The sequence below is a fragment of the Panthera leo genome, chromosome B2, assembly GCF_018350215.1.
Source record: "Panthera leo isolate Ple1 chromosome B2, P.leo_Ple1_pat1.1, whole genome shotgun sequence".
Lineage (NCBI taxonomy): Eukaryota > Metazoa > Chordata > Mammalia > Carnivora > Felidae > Panthera > Panthera leo.
This window is the reverse complement of record NC_056683.1, coordinates 25,493,213-25,511,932: the sequence shown is the minus strand read 5'-3', so window position 1 is coordinate 25,511,932 and position 18,720 is coordinate 25,493,213. Positions and strand designations below refer to the sequence as shown.

Genomic DNA, 18,720 nt, shown 5'->3' with positions numbered 1-18,720 from the left:
TCATATACACACACACACACACACACACGCATACATATATAACCCTGAGGATTCTACACACACACAAAAAAAGAACTGTTACAAATGGCAAACAAATTCAGCAAAGTTGCAGGACATAAAATCAATATACAAAAATCAGTTCTGTTTCTATACACTAATAACAAATGATCAGAAAGAGAAATTAAGAAAACAATCCTATTACAATTGCACCAAAAAGAATAAAATACCTAGGTATAAATTTAACCAAGGAGGTGAAAGACCTGTACACTGAAATCTATAAGCCATTGATGAAATAAATTGAAGACACATAAATAAAATGACGTTCTGTGCTCATGGGTTGGAAGAATTAATACTGTTAAAATAGCCATGCTACTCAAAGCAATATACAGATTCAATGTAACCCCTATCAAAATCCTGGGGAAATGTTTCGGAGAAATAGAACAAACAATCCTACGATGTGTGTGGAACCACAGAAGACCCCAAAGAGTCGAAGCTATTTTGAGAAAGAACGGAGCTGGAGGCATCACACTTCCTAATTTCAAACTATATTACAAAGCTAGTAATCAAATTGTATGGTATTGGGTTTGAAAACAAAACCAGACACAGATTAAAGATAGATTAACAGAAGATTAACATGAAGATTAACAGAAACAAACCCACATATGTATGATCAATTAATTCACAACAAAGAAGCCCAGACTACACAACAGGGAAAGAACAGTCTCTTCAATAGTGTTGGGAAAACACAGCCACATGCAATGAATGATTCTGGACCGCTATCTTACACTATACACAAAAATTAACTCAAAATAAGTTAAAGACTTAAATGTAAGATCTGAAACCATAAAACTCCTAAAAGAAAACATGAGGTGGGGGGGGGGGGGTGAGCTCCTTGACATTGGTCTTGGCAATGATTTTTTTGTATATGACATCAAAAGCAAAGACAACAAAAGCAAAAACAAGTGGTACTACTTCAAACTAAAAAGTTTCCATTCCATGATGGTAAAGGAAACCATCACCAAAAATGGTCTCCTATGGAATGGTATGAAAAGGTACGACAAGGTAACCTATAAAATGGGAGAAAATATTTGCAAATCATACATCTAAGAAGAACTCATATCTATATATCTATCTACCTCTATCTACCTATGTATCTATATAAAACATATAGATATGTTTTATATAGATAGGTAGATAGGTAGATAGGTAGATAGATATAGGTATATATATAACTTATACAACTCAACAGCAAAACAAACAACCCAATTCAAAACTGGGTTTTGAAAACAACCCAATTCAAAACATACATATATGTTTTATATAGATAGATAGGTAGATAGAGGTAGATAGATAGGTAGATAGGTAGATAGAGGTAGATAGATAGGTAGATAGGTAGATAGATATAGGTATATATATAACTCATACAACTCAACAGCAAAACAAACAACCCAATTCAAAACTGGGGAGAGTAACTGAATAGACATTTTGCCAAAGAAGACATCCAGATCGCCAACAGACAACTGAAAAGATGCTCAGCATCACTCATCATCAGGGAAATGCAAATCAGAACCACAATGAGATAATCAACTCATAACTATTAGAAAGATTATATCAAAAAGATGAGAAATCCCAAGTGTTGGCAAGTATGTACAGAAAAGGGAACCCCTCTGCACTGTTAGTGGAATTGTAAATTGGTGAAACCATATGCTTCAGCAATTACACTTCTGGATACATACCCAAAGGAAATGAATCACTATCTCAAAGAGATATCTGCACCCCCATGTCCACTGCGGCATTATATAAAATAGCCAAGACATGGAAACAACCTAAGTGCCCAATGATGGATAAATGGATAAAGAAAATGTGGTAAACACACACACACACACACACACACACACACACACACACACACACACACGAATATTATTCAGCCATAAAAAAAGAAGGAAATCCTGCCATTTGTGACAACATGGATGGACCTTTAGGGCATTATGCTAATGAAATAAGAGAAAGACAAATACTATATGATCTCACTTACATAGAGAATCTAAAACAAGGGGTAAAACCCCCAAATTCATAGATACAGAGAACAGATTGGTGGTTGCCAGAGGTGAGGGCTGGGGCAAAGGTGAGTGAAATGGGTAAAGATGGTCAGACTTCCAGGCATAAACTTCCAGGTATACGAAATAAATCTTGGGCATAGAATGCACAGCATGGTGACTATATTCTTTTTAAAAGGAAAGAACAGACCCCGCACACCCTACAAACTCAATTCCACAATATTTAAATGTAACAAAGCATTTCTTTCCTGTACACAGTTTTTAAATAATTTTTCCTGATTATGTAAGAATACATATTCGTTGTAGAAAAAATTTAAATATATATGTATATATATACATATATATGTATATAAACACATATTTTGCTTATTATTTTTTGGATATATATCTATGTCTATATAGATAGATGACAGATATAGATATAGATATCTATAGATATAGATATAGATATATAGATATAGATATCTATAGATATAGATATAGATATATAGATATAGATATAGATATAGATATAGATATATAGATATAGATATAGATATAGATCTACAATCCTGGAACCTATTTTAAACATGTTAGCGTGTAAATTTCTTGCAGTTCTACTCACCTGAAGCCAACGGGATTTTGGATCTGCTCAAGATGATCCTAACAGCCAGATTCTGGGTCATGCCCACTATGGAACAGATCTTAAGAAACGGCAGTGAAATCCCAGCATGGAAGGGAGCTCAGTAGCGCGCGACCCCACGACTCGGGAGACATTCCTAGGTGCACCCAATCCCTGCTCCAATGGCCGCCCCTCCTGGGATTCTTCATCCCCCGTGCCCTGGTCCCCACCTCCACCTGCCAGGAACGCCCGGCTCCGTGCTGCCCACCAGCGGACATGTACGATCAGGATCGGCTGGTGCGCGAGATCCGCAGTCCATCCATTTCCACCCAGGCTGTGCGGCCCGGCCGCCGCCTCCCTGCGGTCAACGCGCAGAGGGGGCCGCTAGCCGCCACTACTCCGTGCGCAGGGCCTCCAAGCTTCCGACGCCTACAGGCTCAGTGAGGCCAAGGCCCTGAGGCCCCTCCTCTGAGAACTGAGGCTGAATCGAAGGAGGCGGGGCCTCGCAGCACCTTCCCTCCAGCCGTCCAGGAGCGGCGGGCGCCCTGGCGGGTTGCCTAGAGCCTGCCCACCCGGCTCTAGTTTCACACTCAGGGCCCTTGTTCAGGATCCAGTTTCATGTGTTTTCGGGGCTAGAATTGTCCGAGCCCCGCTTTTCCGGATGGTAAAACAGAAGCCAAGAGGCGAGACTTCCCGTTGAAGGCTGGAACATTTCCTGCCCTCCGGCGCAGTTTTGCTGATTGTCTGTCCTGGCGGGAGCTTCGGTCTCCACTCAGCTCCCCAGAAGGAGAAGTTTGGAGTTCTGTCCCTTTGCTGGTTGCAAGAAATTGTTCACGTTACTTAACTCGCTGGGCCTCAAATTCCTCCTGGGTTTATTCATTGCTGAGGATCAAATAAAATAATCTATGTAAAACACCTAATGCAAATCAGGTACTTCGTAAACCTTTGTGAATGGGTGGGACCAACTTCTTCCTAGAATTAAATTCTGGGAGGATTTTATGTTGTAGATCCTTACAGGAAACTGCAGAACATAATGGAAATGTCTTCTGGTGCAGTTTCATAAAAGATGTGGAAACATTATTCAGGTGACTGTGCCTTTTACTAAAATTAGATATTGAGTGAGTGACCATTCAAAGGCAATTTGATAGCTACAGTTTTAGAGACAATTCTGTGGGAGCTCTTAGAGCAGCATGCATGTTGTTTATTCTGTGTGCGTTGTGACTTTTCACATGGTTAAGGTCTTACTGTATTATAGGTCTATAGGTCTAGTGGTCTGACGGCCACTGTTCACGTTTGTAACTTACTACTGACACAGCCTGACAGTTCTCCAGAGAGCAGCAAACACACACAGTGCTGGTGCACAGCAGGTTGGGGGGTGGGGATAGGGGTATGACAGTGACCCAACCAGCAACCCCACATAGCCCCTCTTTTGTCTTCTCAAACCACTCATAACATTGTTTCTTTCAGTCCCAGCTGATGAAATTATGAAGCGTGGTTTGTGAGCAAATGGTTAAGAATTCTTGAGACGTTTTTGGTGCAAAAAGGTGATTTTTATTATAGCATATGGACAGGACCAGTGGGCAGAAAGAGCGGCCCTGGGATTGTGAGGAGTGACTGATTATATACTTCTAAGTGTGTAGGGGGAAGGGATGGAGATAAGTTTTTAAGGAATTTTGAAGCAAGGCTTTTAGGACCTTGAGGGGCTAGCTGCTAAGAGAAGGTTGCTTTTCACTTTAATAAAACATAAACATTAAGGCACTAAGGCAGCATGAATTTCTTTAGGAAGGTCACACTCTGTATGTTTCAGGTGTTTACCAGCCGGCTGCAAGCTGCAAGGAGATTTAATTTTAAGCTACATTTCTCTTGCCTTTGTTTCCCTCATCACCAGCCTCTCCCCACGGCTAAGTTGTTGGCTTGGGTACAATGGAGAAAGCGGACCAGCAACAGAAGGGAAATACAAATCGCATCAGTGAAGTTCTGATTACATCAGGATAGGTCCTGGACGAAGTCCTTGAGTGTGTCCCCAAAACACAGCACAGCCCTCCCACTTGAACCTGAACCTCACCCGTCGATAGGTTCCAGTGTCACTGAGCACGGTGATCATGTTTCTAGCAAGTAACACAAGTGGCCACAGAAACCTTAGCCACCTTGTCTCTAATACTTGCAGTAAAACAAAACTGTCTGGTATTTACAACTCAGGACGTGGACTTAGACTGCACCACTGTGAACAGAACCTGACTAATCATCTCCGGCCCCTGGTGGCAATTTAAAATGCTCAGGGAGAGGTGCCTGGGTGGCTCAGTTGGTTGAGCGTCTGACTTCACCTCAGGTCATGATCTCATGGTTCATGGGTTCCAGCCCCGCATTGGGCTGTGTGCTGAGGGCTGGGAACCTGGAGCCTGCTTTGGATTCTGCATCTCCTTCTCTCACCACCCCTCCCCCTCTCACACTCTGTATCTCTCTCTCAAAATAAATAATAAAAACAATTTAAAAATTAAAAAAAAAAGTTCAGGGAAACTGGCTATTGGTCATCTGAACAGGTGTGTAGCCACAGATCTCTAGGATTGCAAGCTACAATCACAGAAAAAAAGCAGAAACACAGGTGGCCAATGGGACTGCTTTCTCTCCTAAGTTAACTGCTCTCCCTGCTTCTCTGCAGGCTTCTGGGACACTTGCTTGCAACAAGTTTTGGGATAGAGCTCACCACAGGGGGTCTCCAAGGCCTGCAGCTCCTCACAGGGTGTGTCACTGACAGTGCCATCGAAGAGAGAAGAGAAAGGCACTAGGTACCCTCTTGTGCCTGGAAAAGAGCCACACTCTGCCCAACTGAAGACCTGAGGGCCTCGCGGCTACGAGCATGGATGGGACCTCTCAGAGCAGGGGGATTTGCTAAGCAGCTAGTGCTGGCCCGGACAACATGAGGACAGACCTTCCTGAATGGCAGTTTCGGATCCTAGAGAACATCAGACATGTGAACACACGAACATACACGAGTCCAGAACATGGGATTTCAAAACGGGGCCTTTTATTTTTGGATTGTCACCAAAGGTCACTTTGCATTGTAGGCACATTGTGAAGTGTCAGAGGAAAAGTGAGTCAGCAGGAGAGAGGAGAAGGACCACGAACAGTGCCAACCATCTCCTTATGGGGAGGAGAATCGGCCACAGAACAGGATACTGTTGGTTTTGCTGTGCTGGATGAAGAAAAGGAAGGGGTGGTCGGCACAGAACCTGGGCATGATTCTTGCACATCGCAACATCATGATGGCCGCAGTGGCGGCCGCAGCCTCCGTGCCTTCCTCGTTGACCTCCACAAAGGACTTGTGCACCACCCTGGACAGATATAGGTCTTTCCTGGACGACATTCCAGAAAAGTCTGCCTTGGCCTGCTCGAAGGCATCGGTCATGCCCATCGTGCAAAGGACATTCTCCATGTTGTAATTCTCCTCCAGTTTGAATCTAGGGAGGAACACTTCCACCTCTTCTTCATCCAGCATGTCTGGCCTCGTCCATTCTGTGAATTTCTCATAAGTGATTTCTTTCTCCACCTAGAAGACAGTTGAAGATTTTTAGATCCAGACCCGTGCTGCCCAACAGAACTATCTGCTGGGATGTGAATGCTCTGGGCTTTGCAGGGCGAGACAACAGTAACAGGAAGTGACAATAGCTTTAGAAACTGTTCACACGATCCCCTTGCCATCATAGCGTGATTATTGCTCAGCATTTGTTACCGTTTTCAAATCGATGTTTTCATCTGGAAGCATGATGATCATATTCAGCTCTTTACCCACATAGGGAAGCACCAGAATTTGGGTGAATATTTCTCCAATATAGGTTATTTTAAAGGTGGATTTTTTAAACATCATTTGCACAGGTTTCTCCTCATTCTAAAATGGAAACAGATAAATGTTAGGTTGAAATAAGACCCAGTGGACACATTGGACAAATCGACAGAACTGGCCAGCCTGGGTTCTACAAACACTTACTTCCTTGGTTTCCAGAATACCACCTCAGCCCCCTCTTTTGCCAGCCCATCTTCATTGCCTCAGCCTCCAAACCCTGGGGTACTCAGGGCTCAGTCCTTACAATGCTTGTCTCCTGGTGACCTCAATCCTGTGACTTTAAACAGAATCCCCCAACTTAGATTTCTAGCTGGGACTTCTCCCATGTACTCCACATATATTATACTCCCAAACATCTTACTGCTTACTTGGGACCTGCATTTGTACATTAAAGAAACCTCCAATGTCATATGTCACACTGGGCTCTTCATATTCCCTTCCAGGTCTGCTCTACTTACAATTTTCTTCATCTCAAGTGATGGCAATGCCACTCATCCCATTGTCAAAAACTAAGGAGTACCCCTGACTCCTGTCTTTCACCGCACAATGGACTCATTAACAAATCACACTGGCTCTGCTTTTAAAATATTAACATAAATGAGATCACACCTTTCTGCAGCTCCCCCTCTACTCCCAGGGAGTAAAAAAGCTCAAGTCCTTAAAAAGACCTGTAATTCTGACAAGAGCTTGTCCCGCATGCCCTGTGCTCCCATCTCCCTTTGCCCCTTGATGGTTCCATGGTCAATCCCAACAAGTTCGACCCCAAAACCTGGAGAGCCCACCTGAAACCGTACCCCCATCCACAACCTGTGTCCCTCCTCTGTGTCTGTCTCTGGATCACTACCACTAACTCATACACTCTTCTTTTCTTATTTACTCTGTCTCACCCCCAGAAAGACCTAATCTTCATGGGAGGGATGAGTCGCTGGTTTTGTACACACTGTGATAGTACCTTGCACGAAGCCTGGTCTCAAACCAACATCTGCTGAATAAATGGATAAACAACTAAAGGACAGGAAAACTGAAAGGACCAGGCAAAATGAACACATCTTACTAGGAGAAAAATGCATTTGCCACCAGTGCATCCTCAGCCAGGCAGTAAGAAAGACCCAAGGACAGCAACCACATCTCAGCCAACAGCCCTCCTCCGCTCCTGATTCATGTGCAGTGTAAGACCTATAGCTGCTGTGAATCTGTCTGGCCCCAAGCTGCAGTCCCCAGTTCTCTGGGGCAGCACATTATTCTGTATTAGATGGAAGAAACTTCTGTTACTGCCTTCCATTGGTGCCTCTCAAAGGCTCGCCTGAACTGGCCTCAGCCACACCTGCCCCCTCGTTCCTAGTTCCTCATTCAGTCCTCGGCCAGTTATCAGCACACTTGTTCTATAACAGGCCAGGTAGTAAATATTTTCAGCTTTATGGACCATACAGTTTCTGTCCCAACTGCTCAACTCTACCGTTGTAGCATGAAATACCTAAACAAATAGATGTGCCTGTGTTCCATTAAAATTTTATTAAAAAAAAAAAAAAGTGGTGGGCTCGCTTTGACCTCAGGGTGCATGCGGTTTGCCAAGCCTTGCCTGAGGCAATTTCTCCTTCTACCCATCCAGGGCTCAAAGCCCCTAGTCTTAGAATATAAAAAGATCCAATCTCAGAAAGGGAATGATTCATTAAATACACAACTGTGTATATAAATTTAATCTTATTTAGAAATAAAGGCATGCTAAAAATCCAGATGAACTAAAATCTGTTCACTTTCAGACACAACGACCTCCACCCCACAAAGGCCTGTGCACTCAACACCTACTACCCTCCTTCTGTCTTTCTCCACTGGAGAGATGAGGAAGCAAGACAGAAGTCTTCACCTCCCCCCAGCTATGGCAGAAGCCACACCTGACAGAAGACCTAACTCTGGCCCATGAGATACAGAAGACAGGTTTCACTTTCTGAATGTCAGAACCCTGAAGGAGGCTTTGTTCTGCCTTTTGTCATTTCCCTTCCTCCTGCCTGGATGACAGATACCATGACGGTGACCCTGAAAAAGGGCCACGTGCTAAGCATAGCAGAGCAGGAAGAGAGACAGTTGGTTCCCTGGGAGCGCCTGCCACCCCGGTACCCCGGCAGCCCTACTCCCTGCCCACCTGCAGATCTCTGCTAGGGGACATGAACTTTCCATGAATCAAGTCCTAATATACATCTTATTAAAGATTAATTTCAAGGAAAGAAATAATTTCCCCAGGTGAAAACAGGGCAACTCATTTCAGAATAAAGCTCAAAGGGGGGCAGCTGGGTGACTCAGTCAGTTAAGCATCTGACTTCAGTTCAGATCCTGATGTCACAGCTCATGGGTTCGAGCCCTGTGTCGGGCTCTGTGCTGACAGCTTGGCGCCTGGAACCTGGAGCCTGCTTGGGATTCTGTGTCTCCTTCTCTCTCTGTCCCTCCCCCACTCGTATTCTGCCTCCCTCCTTCAAAAATAAACATTAAAAAAATTAAAAAAAAAAAAAAAAAAAGAATAGGAGCACCTGCATGGCTCAGTCGGTTGAGCATCCAGCTTTGGCTCAGGTCATGATCTCATGGTTCGTGGGTTCAAGCCCCAAATCAGGCTCTGTGCTAAGAGCTCGCTCAGAGCTTGGAGCCTGCTTCAGATTCTGTGTTTCCTTCTCTCTCTGCCCCTCCCCTGATTGTGCTCTCTTTGTCTCTCAAAAATAAATGTAAAAAAAATTTTTTTTCTTTAAAGAATAAAGCTCAAAGGAAAATACATTTTTTGAGAAACTGAAAGTTCAGGCTCATGTCTGCTTAGAAGATCTAACTCATGGTCAGTGATCCAGAACAGGCTGTAATTGATCTATTCTGTCTACTTAAGGTGTATGTGCAAAAATCTCTACAGTTAAAGATAATTTAAAAAGAAAGAATATACTAGATTCGGTGACAGAAAAGATATAAGGCCACCACAAATAACCTCTTCAAATGTGGGGATAGCTCAACATGATGTCTATCCTATATACATGTCCTTTTGTTTGCTTGTTTTTAAACAAAAATTAGTGTTTGTTATCCTTATCATCCAAACAAGACTGCAGATGGGACATCTGTTCAGTATTTATTGAGTACCAACTACATGCCCGGCACTTGTGAGACAGCCATCTATCTGCCCTCCTCAGGTGGTGCTGGGTATCCAACCTCTGCAGTGCTACCCTGAGGACCCAGAGGGGGCACTGTGGCCACTGAGAGGAGTGGGACAGAAATCCCCACGGGGAAGGAGGACTGTTAGGGAAGGTTTCCAGATGCTCCTGGAAAGGAAGGAATATATAGGTACTCATGGCAATGAAGACAGAGAAATGGAGATAAATATACCATATTTTGGTCCAAACTTTATCTCAAAAGTTCTAGAAAGCCAAAAAGACCTTAAGACTGACAACTGACATCAGATTTGTGACTGTAAACAGAACACCTGGCAACAGTATGGCAGGTGACATGGGGAGCCAGACCGGAAGCCTCTGAGTTCAGAGCTACTTTTGATGACACAGCAAAGGAGAAAGGGAAGGTGTGATGGGGAGCCCTTATGCTGGACTGCCGAAGGCCATACAGGCCACAAGCTACTTGAGATGAGCTTTCTTGCATGTTTTAAAAACCAGGGTGAACACAGGGACTGTTTCCAAGAATCTCCTTTATTAATGTGAAATACTTACCTTGCTGACTTTAAACGGTCTTTCTGTGGTCTGGCTTTTGTTAAACTGACTATCCCAGTTTCCTTTGAAATAGATGGCATTCACGAGAATCAGGTTCGTCACTGGGTCAACTGAACCTGGAGATAACAACTGTGTAATTTTACCTGAAAAGAAGAATTAAAGAATCAATGAATTTCCCGATGGTCAGAGAAAGACAAATACCATGTGATCTCACTAATATGTGGAATCCAAGAAACAAAAGAAAGGAACAAAGGGGAAAAAAGAGAGGGAGAGACAAACCAAAACAACAGACTCTTAACTATAGAGAACAAACTGATGGTTACCAGTGGGATGTGGGCAGGGGACAAGGTGAAACAGGTAAAGGGGATTAAAAGAACACTTATCTTGATGAGCACTGAGGAATGCACAGAAGTGTTGAATCAGTATACTGTACACCTGAAACTAATATTATGCTGTATGTTAACTAACTCGAATTTAAATTAAAAAAAAAAAAAAGAGTTTCCTGATGCATTCATCAGGGATAATATTTAGATTGGGCAATCCCCTTGTGAGGTACACAGATAAAGGAGTTCACAGTCCCCCAAATATAACCACATAAGGGGATTCTGGTCCTTATAACAACAGTAGCAACAAAAACTTAAAAAGCCCTGGTAAGAAAAATACCATGCCTTGAATAAAACATAAGATGAACAAAGAAGTATGTGCAGGCTGAATTCACAAGATGGACGGAAGGGAATGCTTGGTCCCTTGAAGAAAGAGATTTAATGGACAGTCAGAAAGGTGAGAGGCTAGGAGTACACAGAAGAGTTTAAGAGCTGCAGGTGAATAAGGGCCTAACCAAGGATCCTGCAATAATGCACGGTAACTATACAGGATGAGCCCTGTATCTGGCTTTTTCTTTACAGTCTTTGTGAAAAGAAAGACTGTATGTTAACATTAACAACAACAATGGCAACGAAGTGGATCATTCTGGAACAGCTGTAGCGAGTACTGAGAGACATCACAGACACATTGACAAAAACAGGGAAGAGCTAGAGAAAATAAGCATACACTGACAGTATTTCAGAAGCAGATTTTAAAAATTTACAGTTATTTAGAGAAAAGCATCATTCCTCTTTACATTTTGATGGTCTTGTGAAAGATGACAGTGAGACCAACTAAGCTACTATTAAGATAGAGCAACGGTGTATTTTCACCTTCCGTCTTTTCGGCTACCCAGGTGTTGATGTGTTCCCTGGACTCTTCTGTAGCGTTGATAAAGTCGAGCTCTTCCATCTCTGCCTGGTAGAATTTACGGCAGGAGTCTTTGAAAGACTAGGAGAAACAGAGCAACATCATCACATGGCTGCAGAAATAATCAACACTTACAGCTTACTTCTTCACTGCACCAAATCAGAATGTAGGCAATTTTGATTTACATACGTAACGTACAAATAAATACGAGGAATTAACTGAAAATCCAATTTCTCATTTTTCAGCTACGTTTAAACTTAGCTTCTAAACCAAGTAAAACAGTTGTCTGAACATCAAATATCAATAACTACCAGATTCTTTGAGGGATTAACTGCACATCAGTGAGGTTAAGTACAAACACATGGACACACAGCTACTACAGAGTGTCGTTCCTGACAAGCCGCTGCGTTTGCTCTGTGAGTCCTGCCCACAGCAAGAGCCACAGCTGCCTGTGCATTTCAGAACAATGGACTGGAAACAAGGGCCTGCTGTTCCATACAATGGTGGAAAGTGTATGATTCTACACCACCCCTCCCACTACAACGTTCTGTGATGATGGCAATGTTCCAAATCTGCACTGCCCAAAACAGTGCCACGTGCTGCTATTGAATGCTTGGAATATTGGCAGTGCCACTGAGGAACTGAATACTGAACTGTAATTTTAATTATTTACACTGAAATTTAAATAGCTACATGTGTCTAGTGGCTACCATTTTGGATGGCTCAGTTTTAGAGAATGAGCAGCTCTCAAAAAAAAGTATAAACTGTATCGTGTTAACAAAGTCTATTAAATGATGATGACATTAGTGAATACTTACTTTATGCCATATAAAAGCAGAAAATCTGATAGAGAGTAAATGGAGTGAAATAACGAATTTGTGGAAAGCATGCTATGGAATGGTTTCCCAATCCTTCTTTTGACCAGCTTACAGCTAAATATTTAATTTCCCTTTTCAGGACTGTTTTTCTATTACAGGATTTCACATTGCTCCTTTGATATAGTGTCAGAGAGGTCACGTGGCACAGTAATGTAGCTACAAACACAAGTCCTGCAACTTATTAGCTGTGTGGCCTTTAAAAAGTCACTCTGTTTCTCTAAGCTTCCTTGTCTTTCCCTGTAAATGAGGATTCGGCATCCATCCAAGGACCAGATGAATTCTTATTATCAATGCTGTTTTATGAAATCTCAGCATGTCGCGGACACTGCACTAGGTGATCTAGGTATATCGTTTTACTTAGTCCTCAGATACTTTGTGCTCCGCCAACTTTGCTGCTCTGTTGTTGCTCAATGCCTTTGAAAATGTTTTCAGTCTCTCAATCTAAGAAAATAATCTGGAAGCAAACTGGGCACTCGTGTATTGATCCTTGGGTGATTTCTACAACTTTTTATTTATTTAAATCCAAGTTAGTTAACATATGGCGTAATCATGATTTCAGGAATAGAAATGAGAGATTCATCACTTATATATAACATCCAGTGCTCCTCCCAACAAGTGCCCTCCTTAATGACCATCACCCATTTAGCCCATCCCCCTCCCACACCCCTCCAGCAACCCTCAGTTTGTTCTCTGTATTTAAGAGTCTCTTATGGTTTGTCTCCCTCTCTGTTTGTATCTTCTTTTTCCTTCCTTTCCCCTGTGTTCATATGTTTGTTTCAATTTCTATAACTTTTAAACACACTTGAAAATAATTGTTTGCTATTTAAATTACTATTTTATAAGCAATGACTAGTCAAACTGAGGGAATATCTAATTATTAGTTGTGATTGGTATTGTATTCTTGGAACACTAAATTGATAAGAAATTATTGAGAAACACTCCTAAACCCTCTATCTTATATTTCAATATCAAAATAAGATTTGAAACATCAATGATTTCTTAAAAATATCCATCAGAAAAGAAAGTAAATTAAAGAAAATCAGCCAATTCTTTGTGTTTATTGGAAATTTTGTTTCTTCTTTATACCAAAGGCTTATAAAAAGATGAGGCAACAGCCTAGGAAGTAGCTAAGACTGATAAAAATAAGTAAAACAGGCTGTAAAAAATTCACACCATAGTGAACAAATCTTAGCATTATTTGACCTCGTGCTTGACTACATTTACTTTACTCCAAATATTTTAAAACAATGAGTCTGAAGCAAGTTTAAAAACTGAAAAAAAAAATCATATAATTGAATAACATTGATATCCCAAACATAGAAAAAGAATAAATCAGTAAGAAAAAGATGGCCCAGGGGCGCCTGGGTGGCGCAGTCGGTTAAGCGTCCGACTTCAGCCAGGTCACGATCTCGCGGTCCGTGAGTTCGAGCCCCGCGTCAGGCTCTGGGCTGATGGCTCGGAGCCTGGAGCCTGTTTCTGATTCTGTGTCTCCCTCTCTCTCTGCCCCTCCCCCGTTCATGCTCTGTCTCTCTCTGTCCCAAAAATAAATAAAAAACGTTGAAAAAAAAAAATTAAAAAAAAAAAAAAAAAAGAAAAAGATGGCCCAATAAAAAGTATGTAAAGAAAATTCTCAGAAAAGATACAAATGTTCAATAAACATAAGGAAAGATGATCAATCTCTTAATAATAAAAATTTAAGAGGTTAACAACATGCAGTGTTGATATGAAGAGTTGAAATGAGCACTCTGCTGGTACCCCTAGAGAGAATGTAAATGGCCACAGTACTCTGGACAATTTCAATATCTGCTATAGCTTCAAAGCTTCACTCCCTTCCTCCCTGCTACGGATCCATCTTAGAGTAACACACATTCGTAGGGCACAGGAGTCATGTACACTAACATTCACTGTCTGAATGCCCATAATACTTTGGTATAATGATGTGACATAGAGAAAAAACCCACACAACAGATTTGTATATGTACGGGGGATACACATCAGATCTATGAAAGCTTATACCGGGGAGGGGAATGGGGAGGTGTGGAAGTGGGCGTGCGGACTCTTGCTTCGAGTGCTTTATTTGCATTTTTGTGTAACAAGAATATAGTCATCATGCAACAAACATATACTCACATACTCACATATTACTTGAGTAGTTTTTGAAAAATGATAAAAAGCATTAAAGCACTATAAGTAAACAGAACCAGTATAATTAGACAAGTAACTTTACAAAAATTCTGCACTGGAAAAAACAATAGAAATATTTACATGTGTAAAAAGTTGAACAAGTATCACAATGCATAAAAAATTATTGATATGTAGAAAACAATGATTAGAAATACTCATTTTTATCACTTCTTTGTTTCAGCCAATTCACTTTGAATTGTGTTTGTTCCAAGTTAGTTCTTTTGTAATTGTCTCATCGAAGCCTCACAAAAATCTGGACATTATTTGTTATAAGGCTTATTTTACAGAAGATTAAAATTGAAACAGGGTTCAAGGGAATGCATGAAGTTAGTAAGTGGAGACCTGAGTTCATGTGCACCTGTATAAATTCATAGCGCACAGGTTTTCTGCTATACTGTGTGACCCCTCCTCCCCACTGCCCCGGTGTCTTTACTTTCTCAGTCAAAAACAGCAAGTATGACTTACTGAGAGGAAATCATAAGACTTCTCTCCAAAGAGCCTGTTGGCAGTTCTAAGCAAGTACCGTGCATCAGTCCTGTTGATTTCAGTAAGAAGCGACTGGAACCCCTGGTGGACATCACCTCCTCCGCTGCTCTTACTTAAAGAAAGTGTCTGAAATGAAAAACAGAATACAAATACCTAACTTAAGTGTGCCTTGACTGCAGGAAATGGATACAACACCAAACTCTGCCTAAGAACCGTACAGATCCTAACTAGAGCTTAAAAGAAGATGCATCCAGTTAAAGACAAAAAGCAGCTCGAAAGCCACCCAGTCTGCCATCCTCCAGCACTTTCTGCAAGGAGTCAGGGCACTGCCCGCACTGGCATGAGTGGCAGTGCCCCTTCACACACCGTGTTCTATGTGCTCTATAGGGCTGCAAATAAAGCTGCCAACAGGCCTCCCATCTCTGCAAACACAGGCCGCTCCTCATACTGAAAGGTCTGGCCTCTCCCATCCATCCTTGGGTCTGGCTGGTGCTGTGATGGGGTCTGGCCACCAGAATGCAGGAGAAGGGACACTATTCCAGGCCGGGGCCTTACAAGGTCTGGCAGCTCCATATTTACTCTCTCATACCCCAGCCACCATGATGTGAGGAAGCCCAGGGCATCCTGCTAGAGGCCACATGGAAAGTCCTGGAGAGCTGACACCACATGGGGGAACTACCTATAGGAGAATGGAGGCCCCAGACACATGATAGAGGCCTTCCTAGATCATGCATGATCCCAGCTGACACCATGTGGGTCAGACCACAGAATCTGAGAAATAATCAGCCTTTGCTATTTCCAGCCAGTAAGACTGGGACAATTTGTTTTGTAGCCATAGAAGTTCATGCAGCAATCCAGACATGGACTTCTGCCCTGACAACATCCAAAACATGGCAGCGGCTTTGGGCCCAGGCAGCTGGCAAAGGCCGGGAGGAAGGAGAGTGAGGAGATGGTAAGCAGAGGCTAGAAAGCCATTGAAGAAATCACTAGCAGTGGCTGGAGAAAAGGGGCTCCTGGCATGTCCCAGCAGAAGAGACTGTAACCTGCAGTGGCGAGGAAGGTTGGGCGTTTCCCCAACAAACCGGGTATCTGGCTAAGTAGATGTCCAGAAGGAATGGGGCTTGTAGCTGCCTAGGATAGAGTACAGGAAGGGAAAGAAGAGGTAAAGAAGGAATTGTTTCATTTTCTTTTTTTTTTTATTTTTTTAATGTTTATTTTATTTTTGAGAGGGAGAGAGAGACAGAGAGTGTGCAGGGGAGGGGCAGAGAGAAAAGGAGACACAGAATCCGAAGCAGACTCCAGGCTCTGAGCTGTTAGCACAGAGCCTGACACGGGGCTCAAACTCCCAAAATGCAAGATCATGACCTGAGCTGAAGTCAGAGGCTTAACCGACTGAGCCACCTAGGCTCCCCTAGGAATTATTTCATTTTCAAGCAGAATTTAAAGGAAATTTTTCCAACCTAAGACTTGGTGGGTAGAAAATTAAAAGGTTTCTTATTCCCAGCCTCTCCAGCTGGCAAATGATTCTAAACGTGAGAAATGGCCTCAGAACAAAGATCAAGTCCAAGGTATGGGCTTCAAGGCAGGATCAAGTTCTACTTTATTAAAACCTGAGAAAGATGAAGGCAGACTAAGTGCCTCACAGACCCACTCAGCTAGACAAAGGGGATTCTGAGCATCTTAAGGACATTGTCAGCCAGTACTCTCATCCCAGGCCAACACAGAGTCCTGCCTCAAACAGGTTTGTGCATATCATCATTTATATCACTCTGTCAATTATAAATTGACACATAGAAACCCCACAACTGTTTAGAGGAAGAACTCTGCCGACATCTCGATCTCACACTTCCAGTCTCCAGAACGGCGAGGAAATACGCTTCTGTTCTTTAGGCCCCTCGATCTGTGGTACCTTGTTATAGCACCGCTAGCAGACTCAGACATCCCCCCGCCATTTTTGAAGAGAATGTCACAAAACTCTGCACCCAGGAACCATACTAAACAACCTCATAGCTCTGCTCCTCCTGGACTTCAAGCCCAAGACTGGACCCTCTGGGGTCTTGGGAAGGGAGTAAGTGTACCTTACCTGTGGAGGACTGGGAATCACTAGGGGCCAAAGGGCAGACCATGGCAGTCATCAGTAACCCAATGAGTCAATGCCTTCAGTATTCACATCGTTATGCAGCCCCTCTTTGGCTGACTTTGGTTGGCCACCTGACTGGTGTCAGCCAACAGCACGTTAGCAAACATGACGTACCAGAGGCTTGATAAGCATTTGTACATTTAAGCTGTTCCTCTTAGAAGCTGGGTACTGTCCTGTAAGGATGCCCAGGCTACCCTGTCAAGGAGACACCATGTAGAAGCCGAAGGGAGGAGACAGCACATGGAGGAAGCCACATGGAAGAGGCCCAAGACCCCACACCAGTGACCCAGCTGGGACCAAGTGAAGCGGAGGCATCGCCCAACACACTCAGAATTCTATAACAGTAATTATCATCTTAAGCCACTAAGTTTTAGGGTGCTGCTACTCAATAAGAAACAACTGAAATACTACTGAAAACATTTTTGGCTGACAAGTGCCACTCTAAGAAGGTTTTACACTTAAATGAGAAAATTAAAACAAAAATTTCTAATAATTGGGGTGCCTGGGTGGCTTAGTCGGTTAAGTGTCCGACTTCAGCTCAGGTCATGATCTCACAGTTAGTGGGTTCTAGTCCTGCATCAGGCTCTGTGCTGGAAGCTCAGAGCCTGGAGCCTGCTTTGGATTCTGTGTCTCCCTCTCTCTCTGCCCCTCCCCCACTCACACTGTCTCTCTCTCTCTCTCTCTCTCTCTCTCTCAAAAATAAATAAACATTAAAAAATTTTTTTTAATTTCTAATAATTGAAAAGCAAGTGACAATATCCAAAATATATCACAGAACTCAACTTGAACCTTGTGACTTTACCCCTACTCAAAAACTCAAACTCATGTATAAACTATCATCAGGGGTAGTGAGATCACTCATTTTTCTAAATGGAGCACACCACTTCCTCCCCAACAGATCTGAGACACCCGCTCCGGGGTGCCCACTCACGCAGGGCTAACTCTCTGTCCCCATCCTGCAACACCAGCAGAGGGATCTGTCAAGAGCAAATCCTGGATGTGAAAGTGGAGGACCAGCCCAATTGACAAATTAATGGCATTTACGGTTGCCCAGAAGTAGCTTCAGGTACATACCTGGGCCATCTGGGCTGCAGTGTTTCCCTTGGCGCCCATGAAGACCATGGACAGGGCAGAAGAGATGCTCATGGGCGAGAAAAACACATTTTTCGAGTTGTCTTCACCCAGCTTTTTCAGCAGACTTAAGGCAAAGGTGCCGTTTGCTTCTGAAAGAGTATCCATGATGGTGAGCCTGAAACAACAGATTTAAAATCAGTATCACATAAGTACAGGCTTACATGCTGACTGTATTTCACTCTGTTATTAATAGTTACCGTTTTGGTTCAGTGGGCAAATGGGTACCTACACAAAACTCTATTTCTTTTGGGGGCCCTCAAAATTATTTTGCATGTTTCTAATATTACATGAAAAAAAACAATGATATTAATATAATCCTGTTTTGGGGGGGGAGCAGGGGACTGCTACGTGCACTTATCTGTGAGCACAGAGAAAGCGTGGAAGGTTGCACACTTGACAGCTTACCTGAGTTACTTCCTGGGGGTGGGACCAAGAAAGGACTTAATTGGCTTTTGCTTCTATTTCTGTATTGTTTGG

At 42.8% G+C, this 18,720-nt stretch overlaps 1 protein-coding gene and 1 long non-coding RNA gene across 5 annotated transcripts in view; both read right to left on the bottom strand.

Moving 5' to 3' along the window:
* Positions 1-3,280, bottom strand: part of LOC122219627 — a 43,335-nt gene extending 40,055 nt beyond the window's left edge. Inside the window, exon 1 of the long non-coding RNA XR_006202497.1 lies at positions 2,665-3,280. This is a non-coding gene — a long non-coding RNA (uncharacterized LOC122219627). The remainder of the gene's footprint in view (positions 1-2,664) is intronic.
* Positions 3,281-5,664: 2,384 nt separating this feature from the next.
* SERPINB6 (serpin family B member 6) overlaps positions 5,665-18,720 on the bottom strand; it is a 31,206-nt gene continuing 18,150 nt past the window's right edge. For all 4 annotated transcript variants that reach the window (XM_042938081.1, XM_042938080.1, XM_042938079.1 and 1 more), the window contains exons 2-7: positions 18,184-18,358; positions 14,949-15,095; positions 11,385-11,502; positions 10,189-10,331; positions 6,392-6,547; positions 5,665-6,208 (exon numbers count right to left, since the gene is read on the bottom strand). In XM_042938081.1, coding sequence (XP_042794015.1) covers positions 5,804-6,208; positions 6,392-6,547; positions 10,189-10,331; positions 11,385-11,502; positions 14,949-15,095; positions 18,184-18,348 — 1,134 coding nt within the window. In that variant the 5' untranslated portion in view covers positions 18,349-18,358 and the 3' untranslated portion in view covers positions 5,665-5,803. The remainder of the gene's footprint in view (positions 6,209-6,391; positions 6,548-10,188; positions 10,332-11,384; positions 11,503-14,948; positions 15,096-18,183; positions 18,359-18,720) is intronic.